The sequence below is a fragment of the Mirounga leonina genome, unplaced genomic scaffold (assembly GCF_011800145.1).
Source record: "Mirounga leonina isolate KUSES-001 unplaced genomic scaffold, KU_Mleo_1.0 Mir_204, whole genome shotgun sequence".
NCBI lineage: Eukaryota > Metazoa > Chordata > Mammalia > Carnivora > Phocidae > Mirounga > Mirounga leonina.
Window position 1 is genome coordinate 6,103,745 of NW_023270513.1, and position 16,347 is coordinate 6,120,091.

Below are 16,347 nucleotides of genomic sequence, written 5' to 3' on the forward strand. Positions count from 1 at the left end.
AAGAGGGCACGTTCTGCATGGAGCACTGGGTGTTATACGCAAACAATGAATCATGGAACACCACATCAAAAACTAATGATGTAATGTATGGTGATTAACATAACATAATAAAAAAATTTTAAAAAAATGTCTATACTACCCAAAGCAATCAACACATTCAATGCAATCCATATTAAAATACCAAAGACATTTATCACAGACATAGAGAAAACAATCTCAAATGTGTATAGAACCAAAAGACCCCGAATAACCAAAGCAACCTTGAAAAAGGAAATCAAAGCTGGAGGCATAACAATTCTGGACTTCAAGTTATATTACAAGGCTGTAGTGATCAAAACAATATGGTACTGGCACAAAAACAGACACATAGATCAATGGAACAGAATAAAAATACCAGAAATGAACCCACATATCCATGGTCAGTTAACCTTTGACCAAGCTGCAAAAGATAACCAATAGGAAAAAGATGGTCTCTTCAACAAATGGTGTTGGGAAAACTGGAAAGCAACATACAAAAGAATGAAACTGGACCACTTTCTCACACCATATACAAAAAGAAATTCAAAATGCATTAAAGATTAGGGCACCAGGGTGGTTCAGTTGGTTAAGCATCCAACTCTTGGATTGATCTCAGGGGCGTGAGATTGAGCCCTGTGTTGGGTTCCATAATCAGTGTGGAGTCTGCTTAAGACTCTCTCTCTCTCCCTCTGCCTCTCCCCCTCCTCTCTTTTCCTCTCTAAAATAAATAAATAAATCTTTTAAAAATGCATTAAAGATCTAAATCAGAAAACTGAAATCATCAAAATCCTAGAGAGGAACACAGGCAATAACCTCTTTGACATCAGCCATAGTAACTTCTTTCTAGATATGTCTCCTAAGGTAAGGGACACAAAAGCAAAAATAAACTATTGGGACTTCATCAAAATAAAAAGCTTCTGCATAGTGAAGGTAACAATCCACAAAAACTAAAAGGCAACCTATGGAATGGGAGAAGATATTTGTAAATGACATATATAATAAAGAGTTAGTATCCAAAATATATAAAAATGTATAAAACTCAACACTGAAAAGTGAATAATCCAATTAAAAAATGGGCAGAGGACATAATAGACATTTTTCCAAAGAAAACATCCAGATGGCCGACAGATGAAAAGATGTTCTACATCACTGAGCATCAGGAAAATGCAAATCAAAACGACAATGAGATATCATCTCACACCTGTCAGAATGGCTAGAATCAACAACACAAGGAACAACAGGTGTTGGCAAGGATGTAGAGAAAGGGGAACCCTCTCGCACTGCTGGTAGAAATGCAAACTGGTGCACCCACTCTGGAAAACAGTAGGGAGGTTCCTCAAAAAGTTAAAAATAGTACTACCCAAAGATCCAACAATTGCACTATTAGGTGTTTACCCAAAAAATACAAAAATACTAATTCAAAGGGATATATACACACTGATGTTTACAGCAGCATTATCTAGAATAGGAAAATTATAGTAACAGCCCAGTTGTCCAGCAACCTATGAATGGATAAAGAAGATGTGGTATATATACACAATGGAATATCATTCAGCCATAAAAAAGAATGAAATCTTGCCGTTTGCAACGACATGGATGGACCTAGAGAGTATCATAGTAAGCGAAATAAGTTTGTCAGAGAAAGAAAAATACCATATGATTTCACTCATATGTGGAATTTAAGAAACAAAACAAGAAAGCAAAGGGGAATAAAAGAGAGAGGCAAACCAAGAAACAGTCTCTTAACTATGGAGAAGAAACTAACGGTTATCAGAGGTAAAGTAGGAGGGGATGGGTTAAATAGGTGATTGGGATGAGGAGTGCACTTGTAATGAGCACTGGTGTTGTATGGAAGTGTTGAATCACTATATTGTACACCTGAAACTAATACTACAGTGTATGTTAAATAACTGGAATTTAAATAAAAACTTAAAAAATTGATATGAGGCAATAAATGATATATATTGATAAAGGGGCTAACCCATCAAGATGATGTAACAATTGTAAACATGCACAAAATGAACAATAGAGCACCCAAATATAAGAAGCTAACATTAACAGAATTGAAAGGAATAGTAGATAGTATTAAAATTTTAGCTTGAGACTATAAAAAAACTAGAGCGAAGATCAATAAGAAAATAGAGGACTTGAACAACACTATAAACCAATTAGTCTAACAGAGATGTGTAGAACACTGAACCCAACAACAGAAAAAAACATGTTCTTCTCAAATGTACATGGAACATTTTCCATTATAAACCATATAATAGGCTACAAAACAAAACTCAATAAATTTAAAAGATTGAAATCATACAAAGTTTCTTTTCTGACACAATGGAATTAAACTGGAAATAAATAACAATAAAAACTATAAAATTTAAAATATGGGGAAATTAAACAACACACCCATTTTTCAATTTATAACTAATCAGCTTATGAAGGTCTTAATATTTTGCTATATTTACTTCATGTATTCTTTAAAAAATTTTTATTTGAGTACGGTTGACAGAATGTTTTATCGGTCTCAGGTGTACAACATTGTGATTCAACAAGCATATGTTTTGCTAAAAAATACACTTTTAAGCAATGGATCAAGGAATAAATTACAAGTGACAATAGAAAATACTTTGAAATGAATTAATATATAAAGGCAACTTACCAAATCTTATAGGATACAGTAAAAGCAGTACTCAAGAGGTAAATTTATGGCTTTTTTTTCCCTAAAGATTTTATTTATTTACTTGAGAGAGAGAGACCATAGAGGGAGAAGGAGAAGCAGACCCCCACTGAGCAGGAGCCTGATGTGAGGCTCAATCTCAGGAGCCTGGGATCATGACCTGAGCCATGCAGCCACCCCAAATTTATGGTTTTAAATGCCTACATTATTAAAGAGCAAAAATATCAAATCAATGACCTTACTTTACACCTTAAGGAACTAAAACAGAAGAGAAAACTAAATTCAAAGCTAGCAGAAGGAAGGATATAATAAAGAACAGACTTGAGAAAAACAAAATAGAGAACTCAAAAACAATAGAATCAATGAAACTGAAAGTTGCGACCTTGAAAAAAATCAACAGAATTGACAAACCTTTAACTAGCCAGAACAGGAGAGAGGACTCAAATTACTAATATCAGAAATATAGTGGAGATAGTAATAGAGAACTTACATAAATAGAAAGGATTATAATAGAATAGTAGGAACAATTACGTGCAAACAAATTGGATAACCTGGATGAAATGGACAAATTCCTGAAAACACAGAAACCACCAAAATTGAGTCAAGAAGAAAGAAAATCTGAGCAGACTTAAAAAAATAAAAAGATTGAATCAATAATCAAAAACCTCCCAACAACAAAAATCCAAGACCAGATAGCTTCAGTGGTGAATTGTACCAAATATTTAAAGAAGAATAAACACCCATCCTTTTCAAACTCTTACAAAAAAATCAAAGAGAGAACACTTCCGAACTTACTCTATGATGCCAGCATTACCCTTATGCCTGTGGCGGATAAAGACATCACAAGAAAAGAAAATGACATACAAACATCTCATGAATATAGATGTAACACTACTGAAAAATTACCAGCAAACCAAATTCAGCAGCATATTAGAGGATTATACATCATGGTCAAGTGAGATGCATCCAAGAAATATAAGTCTACTTCAACATATGAAAATCAATAAGAGAATAAAGGAAAAAATATACAGTCATCTCCACTGATGCTAGAAAAGTATTTGACAAGATACCACAAACTTTCATGAATAAAAAATAGTCAAGAAACTAGGAATACTGCACAAGGTTTCCTTTTTCTCCACATCCTTGTCAACACTTGTTGTTTCTTGTTTTTGATTTTAGCTATTCTGACAGGTGTGGGGTGATATCTCATTGTGGTTTTGATTTGCATTTCCCTGATGATGAGTGATGTTGAGCACTTTTCAGGTGTCTGTTGGCCATCTGGATGTCTTATTTGGAGAAATGTCTCTTCATGTCTTCTGCCCATTTTTTAATTGGATTGTTTTGTGGGTGTTGAGTTGTATCAGTTCTTTATATATTTTTAGATACTAATCCTTTATCAGATATGTCATTTGCAAATATCTTCTCCCATTTAGTAGGTTGCCTTTTAGTTTTGTTGGCTGTTTTCTTTGATGTCCAGAAGCTTTTTATTTTGATGTAGTCCCATAGTTTATTTTTGCTTTTATTTCCCTTACCTCAGGAGACAGATCTAAAAAAAAAAATGTTGCTATGGTTGATGTCAGAGAAATTATTGCTTGTGCTCTCTTCTAGGATTTTTATGGTTTCAGGTCTCACATTTAGGCCTTTAGTCTAATATGGAGGTTCTTCAAAAAGTTAAAAATAGAACTGCCCTATGATCCAATAATCACACTATTGGGTATTTACTGCAAAAATGCAAAAATTCTAATTCAAAAAGATACATGTACCCCTATGTTTTTTGCAGCATTATTTACAATAGTCAAACTATGGAAGCAGCCTAAGTGTTCATCAATAGTTGAATAGCTAAAGATGTGGTATATATTCATTCAATGGAATATTATTCAGCCATAAATAAGAATTAAATCTTGCCATTTGCAACAAAATGGACAGAGGTAGAAAGTATTAATGCTAAGCAAAACAAGTAAGAGATAGACAACAAATACCATATGATTTCATTCATATGTAGAATGTAAGAAACAAAGTAAAAAAACAAAAGAAAAAAGAGAGAGAGAAACCAAGAAACAGACTCTTAACTATACAGAACAAACTGATGGTTAGCAGAGGGGAGGCTGGTGGGGGGATGGGTGAAATAGGTGATGGGGATTAAGGAGTGCACATGTGGTGATGAGCACTGAATAATGTATAGAATTGTTGAATCACTATATTATACACCAGAAACTAATAAAACATTGTATGTTAACTGTACTAGAAATAAATTTGTTTTTGAAAAAAGAAACCAGAAATAGAAGTGAAGTTTCTCAACTTGATGAAGGGCATTTATGGAAAACACACAGCTAACAGTATTCTCAATGACAAAAGGTTAAAAACTTTTTACTTCAGATAAAAAACAAGGAAAGGATGCCTGTTTTTATCACTTTGATTCAATGTTGTACTGAAAGTTGTAGGCAGTGCAATAAGGCCAAGAAAAGGAAAAAAAAAATCCAAATTGGAAAGAAGGAATGAAATTATTTTTATTGGCAGATGATGTGATCCTACTGCATAAATAATTCTAAGGAATCCACTGAAAAATCTCTTAGAGCTAATAAGCAAATTCAGCAAAATACAGAATATAAGATCAACAACACATACCAGTTTTATTTCTATGAACTAGCAATGAACAATCAGAAAAGGAAATTTAAAAAAAAGATTCCAAGTTGAGATCCCAGGAGTTAAGATGGTGGAGGAGTAGGGGACCTTAATTTTATCTGGTCCCTGTAATTCAGCTACATAGTTATCAAATCATTCTGAACAAATGCAAAATAAATCGGATATCTAAAAAAAGAATTGCTGCAATTCTACAAATAGAAAGGTGACCACTCTTTGGAAGGTAGGATGTCTGGAGATGTGAATCTGGGTGATATATCTGAAGATAGAGTTTAGGGGCAGGAGCTAGCTTAAGGAAACCACCACAAAGTATTATGAGCAGTGGAGTGCAAAATCAGAACTTTTAGAAGTCTGCTAACAGTGTGGGACATCCCTGGCTTAAAGGTGCTCAGGTGGTGAAGCAGGGCAGAATCCTAGGTGGGACAGTGTGGTGTCATGATCCCCGGGGTCACAAGAACAGGGGTGACTGAATGTGGCAGTTTCCAGGCTTTGGAGTGGGGAAACTGGCTGAAAACAGAGGGTCTAGGCACCGGCTTTCTGCTCAGTGTTGCAAACTGCTGCACGGTCAAGCAACTGTTCTCCAGGCAGGGGCCCAGCAAAAGGCAGAAGTGCAGTGAGACCCCCTCCCCACTCCTTCCCCCAGGAGGAATGGCATGGGTTCACATCACAGGAGTCCATAAAGTTTGGAGACTAGAAACTGGGACATGTGCCTGAGATAAAAATGCTCAGTCACAGGCTGGGTGAACACAGAGTTCAAGTGGAAACCAGGGAGACAAGAGTGATTGACTGCTTTTCTGTGAGGGCTCACTGAAGAGTCAGGTAGGCAATATTTAAACTCCGGGGCTAGAGATCTGGGTGCTGCCATTTTAATCCCCTTCATTGGTGCTGAAAGCCTTCAGGGAGCAAAACATTGCCACATAGTGCAACCTGCATCCCTTTACACTGAGCCCACCCCCTGGAAAGGGGACGCAATTCTACCTGGGGAAGGATACCTGAGAATCAGTGCAACCGGCCCCTCCTCCAGAAGACCAGTAGGAACAATTCACTAGCATGAAGTTTACTGATCATAGAGAACTGCAAAACTTCAGCACTTGGGGGAAACAGAATATAGCATTCACGTTTATATTATTATTATTATTATTATTATTATTATTATTATTATTATTCTTTAGTCTTTTAGTTTTATTTTTTCCAGCTATTTTCTTATTTTTTCAATTCTTTTTTCATGTTTATCTTTATATGTTTTATATATACATATATATATATTATTTTTGGTTTCCTTCAATGTATTTTATTGTATTTTTTTATATATAGGTTTTTCTTTCTTTCCCATTTTGAGGTCTAGTTTTCTTAATCAAACAAACCAAAATACCCCCAGGATTTAGTTTATTGTTTTGTTCTGGTTTACTTCTTATCTGGCTTTTTTCTTATTTTGATTCGTTTCCATTTTCTTCTGGTTAGTTTTGTTTGTATTTTTCTGGTGTTGTTAATTTTGTCTTTTCTCTCTCTTTCTTTTATTCATTTCTGGGCATAATGATGAGATGGAGAAACTCAACCCAAGAGAAAGAACAGGAAGAAGTACTCACTGCTGGGGATTTAATCAATAAGGATATAAGTAAGACATCAGAACTAGAAATCAAAACAATTATAAAGGCACTAGCTGGGGTGGAAAAAAATCATAGAAGACAGTAGAAAATCCCTTACTGTACAAATAAAAGAACTAAAATCTAATCAGGTCAAAATTAAAAATGCAGTTCCTGAGATGCAATAAAAAAATGGAGGCTCTAACAGCTAGTATAAATGAGACAGAAGACAGAGTCAGGGATACAGAAGACAAAATGATGGAAAACAAGGAAGCTGAGAAAAAGAGAGAAACACAGCTATTGGATCATGAAAGGAGAATTAGAGAAATCAGTGATATCATAAAGCAAAATAATATTCAAATAATAATGGTCCCAGAAAATGAGGGGGGGCAGAAGGGTTATTTAAACAAATTATAACTGAGAACATCCCTAATCTGGGGAAGGAAACAGGCATTCAAGTCGAGGAGGCATACAGAACCCTCCCTTCAAAATCAATAAAAACAGGTCAACACCTTGACATATAATAGTGAAACCCGAAAATTTCAGAAATAAAGAGAAAATCCTGAAAGCAGCTCTGGAAAAAGATCCTTAACCTACAAGGGTAAAAAGATAAAGCTGGCAGCAGACCTGTCCACAGAGACCTGCCAGGCCAGAAAGGACTGGCTTAGTGGGAAAAATATGCAGCCAAGAATACTTTATCCAGCAAGGCTGTCATTCAGAATAGAAGGATAGATAGTTTCCAGGAAACAAAAACTAAAGGAATTTGTGAACACTAAACCAGCCCTGCAAGAAATATTAGAGGAGATCCTTTGAGCGGAGAGAGAGCCCAAAAGTAACAAAGACCAGAAAGGAACAGAGACAATCTTCAGAAACAGAGACTTTAAAGGTCATAAAATGATACTAAATTCATATCTTTCAATAACTAATCTGAATGTAAATGGTCAAAAAACTCCAATAAAAAAACACAGGGTATCAGATTGGATTGAAAAACAAGACCCATCGAAATGCTATCTATAAGAGACTCATTTTAGACCCAAAGACACTTCCAGATTGAAAGCAAAGGGATGGAGAACCATTTATCATGCAAATGGACATCAAAAGAAAGCTGGAGTAGCCATACTTACATCAGACAAACTAGATTTTAAATCAAAGACTGAAATGAAGAAAGATACTATATCATAATAAAAGGATCTATCCAACAAGAAGATCGAACAATTGTAAATATTTATGCTCCTAATTAGGGAGCAGCCAACTATAAAAACCAATTAATAACAAAATTAAATAAACACAGTGATAATAGTACAATCTTAGTAGTGGACTTTAACACTCCACTCATAGCAATGGACAGATCATCTAAGCAGAAGATCAACAAGGAAACAAAGGCTTTAAATGACACACTACCAGATAGACTTTACAGATATATTCAGAGCCTTTCATCCTAAAACAACAGAATACACATTCTTCTCCAGGGCACATGAAACATCCTGCAGAAGAGATCATGAATCAGGTGTCAACTGGTACAAAAAGATTGAGATTATACCATGCATATTTTCAGACTACAATGCTTTATTTTTTTTTAATTTTAATTTTATTTATTTATTTCAGAGAGACAGAGAGAGAGAGCAAGCACAAGTGGGTGGAGGGGCAGAGGGAGGGGCAGACTCCCTGCTGAGCAGGGAGCCCAAGGCAGGGCTCGATCCCAGGACCCTGGGATCATGACCTGAGCCAAAGGCGGATACTTAACCAACTGCCACCCAGGCACCCCAGACCACAATGCTTTAAAACTTGAACTCAATCACATAAGAAAATTTGGAAAGAACAAAACTACATGGAGGTTAAAGAGTATCCTAGTAAAGAATGAATGGGTCAACAGGGATATAAGAACAATTAAAAAACACATGGAAACAAATGAAAATGAAAACAAGATAGTTCAGAACCTTTGGGATGAAGCAAAGGCAGTCCTAAGCAGGAAGTATATAGTGATACAGGCCTTTCTCAAGAAACAAGAAAAGTCTCAAATACACAACATAAACTTATACCTAAAGGAGCTGGAAAAAGAATAGCAAATCAAGCCAAAATCCAGCTGGAAAAGAGAAATAATAAAGATTAGAACAGAAATCAATGATACAGAAAAAATAAAAAAATAAAACAGATCAAAACTAGGAGCTGGTTCTTTCAAATTAATAAGATAGATAAACCCCTAGCCAAACTTATCAGAAAGAAAAGTGAAAGGACCCAAATGAATAAAATCAGGAATGAAAGAGGAGAAATCACAACCAACACTGAAGAAACACATTGTAAGAGAATATTATGAGCAATTACACGGCAACAAATTAGGCAATCTGGAAGAAATGGATGCATTCTTAGAAACATATATACTACCAAAACTGAATCAGGAGCAAATAGAAAACCTGAGCAGACACATAATCAGCAATGAAATTGAAGCAATAATCAAAAATCACCCAATAAACAAGAGTCCAGGGCCAGATGGCCTCCCAGGGGAATTCTACCAAACATTTAAAGAAGAATTAATACCTTTTCTTCTGAAGCTGTTTAAAAAAAAAATTGAAGGAAAATTTCCAAACTCATTCTATGAGGCCAGCATTACCTCGATCCCAAAACCAAAGACCCCACCAAAAAGAATTACAGACCAATATCTCTGATGAACATGGATGTAAAAATTTTTACCAAGATACTAGCTAATAGGATCCAACAGTATATTAAAAGGATTACTCACCACCACCAAATAGGATTTATTCTTGGGCTGCAGAGGTGGTTCACCATCCACAAATCAATCAATGTGATACACCACATCAACAAAAGAAAGGACAGAACATTACAATCCTCTCAATAGATGCAGAAAAAGCATTTGACAAAATACAGAATCCTTTCTTGATAAAAACCCTCTGCAGTGTACATACCTCAATATCATAAAAACCACATATGAAAAAACCACAGTCAGGGGTGCCTGAGTGGCTCAGTCATTAAGCGTCGGCCTTGGGCTCAGGTCATGATTTCCTTACACCATACACAAAAATAGACTCAAAATGGATGAAAGACTTAAATATGAGACAGGAATCCATCAAAATCCTTGAGGAAAACACAGGCAGCATCCTCTTCGACCTCGGCTCCAGCAACTTCTTGCTAGACACGTCTCCAAAGTCAAGGGAAAGAAAAGGTAAAAATGAACTATTGGGACTTCATCAAGATAAAAAGCTTTTGCACAGGAAAGGAAACAGTTGACAAAACCAAAAGACACCCGATAGAATGGGAGAAAATATTTGCAAATGACATATCAGATGAAGGGCTAGTATCCAAAATCCATAAAGAATATATCAAACTCAACACCCAAAGAACAAATAATCCAATCAAGAAATGGGCAGAAGACACAGACATTTCTCCGAAGAAGACATACAAATGGCTAACAGACACATGAAAAAAATGCCCCATATCACTCAGCATCAGGGAAATACAAATCAAGACCACAATGAGATACCACCTCACACCAGTCAGAATGGCTAAAATTAACAAGTCAGGAAACAACAGATGTTGGCGAGGATGTGGAGAAAGGGGAACCTTCCTACACTGTTGGTGGGAATGCTAGCTGGTGCAGCCACTCTGGAAAACAGAATGGAGGTTCCTCAAAAAGTTGAAAACAGAGCTACCCTATGACCCAGCAATTGCACTACTGGGTATTTGCCCCAAAGATACAAATGTAGTGATCCAAAATGGAATATTATGCAGCCATCAAATAGAATGGACTCTTGCCATTTGCAATGACATGGATGGAACCATAGGGTATTATGCTAGGCAAAATATGTCAGTCAGGGAAAGACAATTATCATATGATCTCACTGGTATGTGGACTTTAAGAAACAAAACAGAGGATCATAGGGGAAGACACGAAAAAATTAAAGAAGACGAAACCAGAGAGGGAGACAAATCATAGGAGACTCTTAAGTATAGGAAACAAACTGAGGGTTGCTGGAGGGCAGGGGGTGCAGAGATGGAGCAACTGGGTAATGGACATTAAGGAGGGCATGTGATCTAATGAGCATTGGGTATTATATAAGACTGATGAGTCACAGGCCTGTACCTCTGAAACCAATAATATATTATATGTTGGGCGCCTGGGTGGCTCAGTTGTTAAGCAACTGCCTTCGGCTCAGGTCATGGTCCCAGGGTCCTGGGATCGAATCCCATATTGGGCTCTCTGCTCTGCAGGAAGCCTGCTTCTCCCTCTCCCACTCCCCCTTGCTTGTGTTCCCTCTCTCACTGTGTCTCTCTCTGTCAAATAAATAAAATCTTTAAAAAAAAATAATATATTATATGTTAAATAATTGAATTTAAATAAAAAATGTTTTAAAAATGGGCAAAAGACACGAATAGACATTTTTCAAAGAAGATATACAGATGCATGATATTATTTAAATCTCACAACAACAATGCTCTAAATGGCATATAATAGGTGCTAAGGAAGTATCTGTGGTATGAATGAAGCAAGGTGCCATGTGAGGCAACCTTGGTTGAGAAAGATTAGGTAAATTGCCGCAGATCTCCTAGTTAGTAAGTGGCAGAATTCAAACTTTATAAGACAAAAATACCACTTTTGGCTTCAGTTCTAACCTGAAATTACAGATAAAGACATCAGGTTCTATTTCGAGAAAGAAGTTAGATTCTTAATACTACTTTTTGAGTCATATTGAAATTTGAATCTGTTAATTTGGTTGTGTTGTTTTAGTTTCAAGCAGCCTTGACACCCAATTTTCCATTATTTCCTAAACAAGTGACGTAGGAAGATTTGATTTAACCTCTCTGAAAGCAAGGTTTTAGAAGACTATAAAATGAAGATGACAGAATGAAGGTGGAGCCAGAATTGGAAGTCAAGGCTACGTTACTCTCCTGGTTTTTAAATAATGATAACTGATACAAAATATTAAGAAAACACTGTGCAGGCCAAATAAAATACATCTGCAGGTGACATTTGGCCTGTTAGTCACAAGCTTTGCCTTCTGTATTTGTTGAGAGAAGGCAGAGAGTTACGACACTATGGCGGTTAAAGCATGGACTGTGGAACCATACTGCCTGGGTTGCCATCCAAGCTCGGCCATTTATTAGCTGTATGACCCTAGGCAAACGTCTTCATCTGTCTGTGCCTCAGTTTTCTTGTCTTTAAAATGGGAATGTACCTTATAAGGTTGTTATGAGAATTGAGTGTGAGTGTGTGTGTGTGTGTGTGTGTGTGTGTGTGCGCGTGAGCGCCATTTAAAACAGTGCCTGGCATATAACAAGTGCCCTGAAAATATGTTAAATAAAACAAAATAAAAAAGCTCTAAGCTTCCTTTAACTATTTTCACTAATTCTAACGAACTTTGCCTCAGTTTGCACATCTGTAAAATGGGGACACTAAGGGTACCTACTTTGTATGGTTATTTTCAGGATAAAGTGATTTAATATAGAGAGAATTAAGATATCTACAGTACTTAGAACATTGCCTAGAACAGATTAAGCACTATGTAAGTGTCAGCCATTATTATTATTAATTTTTAAAATGAATGCTTGGCTAAGCTCATGTAAGTCAGTACTGCAAAACTTTAACATAGGCTTAGCAGTGTTTACAAGATGGTATTGATCCTAAGAAGCAAAGCCCATAGTATAATAATGGAGCTGAACTTTTAACCCTTCAGTCAATCACTGAAAAAAGCAAAATGGTGAAGTCTGAAAATAGTAAAATTTCCCAATCATTGCATAGCCCACTTAATACTCATCAATAAAGCTGAGGTTTATTGTTGAGGTAAAGGTTGAAATAAAGTTTGAGATAAAAAGAAAAGCAGCTTGTATTTGCATCTATAAAGGCAACTAATTGAATTTATTTTTTAAAAATCTCAGTACATTTTCCATAATAAATCTAAGAAGGAGAGGTAGAAAATTCAAACTCTCATGCATAGTTTATTAGAAGAAATTTCTATATGGGGAAACAGAGTTATCTCCTGGCTCCCTACTTAATCTCCATCTACCTGGAGTAAACTATTGCTTTGTCAAATATGTAAGAGAAGGAAGTTGTAAGAAGGGTCAGGTCCTGGGTTGGATAAAACAGCACCCTAACCATAATTTTTAAGATGTTAAGAACCCAGTATAAAGACATAAAGTTATTGTGGAAGGACCTGACAGTGCATGGGTGACCAAAGGGCCAAATAAGAGTCCTAGTGTGAGGAGACTGGAATATGCTGGAACCTCATACTGAATGAATGGGGATCATTGCAGGACACAAGTTTAAAGGTGCTAGAAGTGGGATTTCTCATACTGAAGTGACAATAACTATTAGTGAATCTCATTTGAGAAGAGATGGAAATTCTTCAATGAGAGAGGACAGAGGCAAGGGGAGATCTCACTGTGAGAAAAACAGAAGGTCTGTTGTGAGGAGACAGGATATAATATAAAAACTCCATTGTGAATTTGTAAGAACACTATAAAACCATTAGTGATAAGGACAGGTGACTGGGGTAATACAATTGGGGAACATACAGGATAGGATGTTGGGGTTTGTTTCAGGAAATACTGTGGAATTCTGAGTTTGAAAGCATAAGATAGGCTGTGGGAACCATTTTATACATAAGAAGGGGATGGAATGCTCCATAATGTGACAGGACAGGGTACAAGAGGAGACTCTAGATTTATAAAAGGGATGATCTAATGAAATGGGACAAGAAATGAGGCTTCCATGGGACTGGGAAGGAAGTATTAGAAATCCCAGTGGAAAAGTATAGTGTTTTCCTAGTTTGAGAAGACAGGGGAAAAGGACAACCCTAAAGGGAATTGAGATAAAAAAAAAAAAAAAAAAAAAAAAAAAAACCTTAGAGAAAGAGGATGGCAAAATGTGGGGCTAACAATAAAAGAGAGCTGCAGGAGGTGGGGATTAGTTTTCAAAACAGATAACAAGGGGGGAGTATCATTAGAAAAGTAGTAATGGTAACTGAAAAGAAAAGTAGTGGCCCTCGGGAGGGGTGTGAGATATTGTGGAAACTCTTGTGGGAAGGTAAAGAGGACACCAATGTGAGAAGAGAGCGGACAAGGCATGACCATATTGTGATAAAAGCAGGATGCCTAGTATGAGGTGTGAGAAAATAATGTGGGGAGCAGAAGAAGAAAGGGAACCCCAGTGTGATAAAATCAGGGGCTCTAATGTGAGGGGACAGGACGAGATGTATTGTAGGACCCTCATTCCACTGGAGAAGATGACAAAATGGTAAAGCCCACAGGGAAAGAGAATAAAGGGCCCATTTTCACTTTGTGAAAAGGGGAGACCCAGTGGGATAAAACAAGGCATACTGTGGGGTCCTCTGTGGGAGAAGCTGTGAAGCACTTATGCCAGTGTGAGAGGATCATGGAAAAAGGATGAATTCCAGTGTTGGAAAAAAGAGAGCTAGTAACAGAGTACAGGAAATATTTTGGGATTCCTTAGTGGGAGGGAATGCGAAAACGTGCGGCTCCTAGTTGGATGCATTGGTGGGATTCAGAGTGTAAGCAGTTTAACGATACAGGGTGTGTTGTTTTCTCAATTGCGTAGGGTGGGAGCCCCCAGAACGAGAACACCAGGCACAAGTGGTTGTCCTGTATGAGAAAAGAGGGCTCTAGTGGAAAGTCTCAGGAGATTCTTGTGGGTAAGGCCAGGGAATAATGTAAAAAGCCCTCGGTGGGAAGCGATGGCGACACGGTGGGACCCTCGTGGGAAGACTGTGAAGAAATACTGTGAGAAGCCAGAGGTTGGAGATGAGGAGGTCTCCAGAGAGCTAAGAACGAACAAACAACCCCCTCCCCTCAAAGAAAAAAAAACACAAAAACAAAAAACCCTGCCGTGTGAGGGCTAAGAACACGCGGGAGGGGGACACCAGGGTGAAGGGTACGACAGACAATTATCCTGGAGCATAATTTCCCCACCGTAGGTGCCCAGCTCCACTTACCCAGGCAGAGTTCAAAGACGTAGGCATAGTAGGACCAAAGCACAACGAGGACGATAACGAGCACTGGCACCCAGGAAAGTACTCGGCGACAGCACCGCAGCCCCCCGGACAGAGCCATCTTCCAGCCCCGCCGCATCTTTGGATCGAAGATCGACCGAGCAGGCCTGTCGGCGCTGGGTCGGAACGGCCCGGCAGGCAGTTGGGAGGCTGGAAGGAGCGCTGTGCGGCGCTCCACTGCCTAGCCTGGCGGGAACGTCTCACCAAACCGACACCACCTGTAAGGCTGCGGGGCAGAGTGCGCCCTGCCTGGCACAATAGGCATGAGTCATGGCGAGGAGGAACTGGCCTTGTTGGAGCGGAAGGTGATCCGCCGGGCAGTCGAGGCTGGGCACGCTCAGAGGGAATGCGGTCCCTCCCCTTTTCTCCTCTTCCACCCCCTTGCTACAGCGCTAGATGCAGAGCTGGACCTCCGCAAAACGGTGAAGCGGAAGAAATTTGGGTCCGCCCATCTGTCTTTACTGCACTGCGTCCCCCCTCATCTGCTTTCTGATCTCTCTTTCGGATTTTTGTCTCTCTTTGTTTCCCCCCTCAACACAAACGCGGGAGCACACGTACACGCTGTGCGAAAGACGCCAGCCATAGCCTCTTAAGACTGAAAGGTTATCCAACCCCATCCTCCCACTGCTGCTTGAACAATGTGCTTAACGCGTAGTGCCGCAATCACTGCATAGGTAAGTCCATTCACAGGACGCTCCCCGCTTCCTTCTCTTCTTCCCTTACCCCTGAGTTTCGCTTCGTCCGTTTTCAGAATAAATAAACCTATTGGTACAGAAAAACAAACGAAGGGGACGTTAAATCTGTGAGGGGTCAGGGAAAGATGCAAAGGTAGTAATATTTAAACTGAGCTTCAATGATAAATGTTTGCTACGCAGACGAGAGGGGAAGGATCTTTCAGACAGAGGAAACAGCGTTTGCAAAGACATAGTCATAAAAATCCAAAAGTGTTCAAGGAACACCTAATATGGCTTGAGCGGGTGTGTGAAGAGGAGAGGCTGGGACTGAGACGGGGAATATAGGCTGAGGGAACAGTGTGACGGTCCTTTTACGCCTTGCCAGGGTGTGTGGACATAATCCTCTAAAGCAGATTACTATGAACAGCCATTAAAGGTTTGGGACAATGGAATGACATTAGCAGAGATGTATTTTTGTGACTGGCAGGATTTCGGAGAGGAGGATGGCTTGGAAGCAGACCAATTAGGAAGCAATTTAATTCAACAAATGTTTCTGGGATGGTTGCTTTGTGTAGGTCAGCTTTGGCATAAAAAGAATGAAGAAACAGGAGGCCTGTCCCCATGAAGCTCATCTTCTCGTCAGGGGGATAGGTGTTCAATGACACAAGCACAATAATGGAAGTATAGTAAGATTTTGACACTTATGGATTTGAAACTCACTGTTTAATGATTTTTAA

The 16,347-nt window shown here is 38.2% G+C and overlaps 1 protein-coding gene across 1 annotated transcript in view; it reads right to left on the bottom strand.

Annotated features, from left to right (window-relative positions):
* ZDHHC15 (zinc finger DHHC-type palmitoyltransferase 15) overlaps positions 1–15,296 on the bottom strand; it is a 153,808-nt gene extending 138,512 nt beyond the window's left edge. Inside the window, exon 1 of the mRNA XM_035028780.1 lies at positions 14,880–15,296. Within this exon, the coding sequence (XP_034884671.1) occupies positions 14,880–15,015 (136 nt within the window). The 5' untranslated portion in view covers positions 15,016–15,296. The remainder of the gene's footprint in view (positions 1–14,879) is intronic.
* Between the last annotated feature and the right edge of the window lie 1,051 nt (positions 15,297–16,347).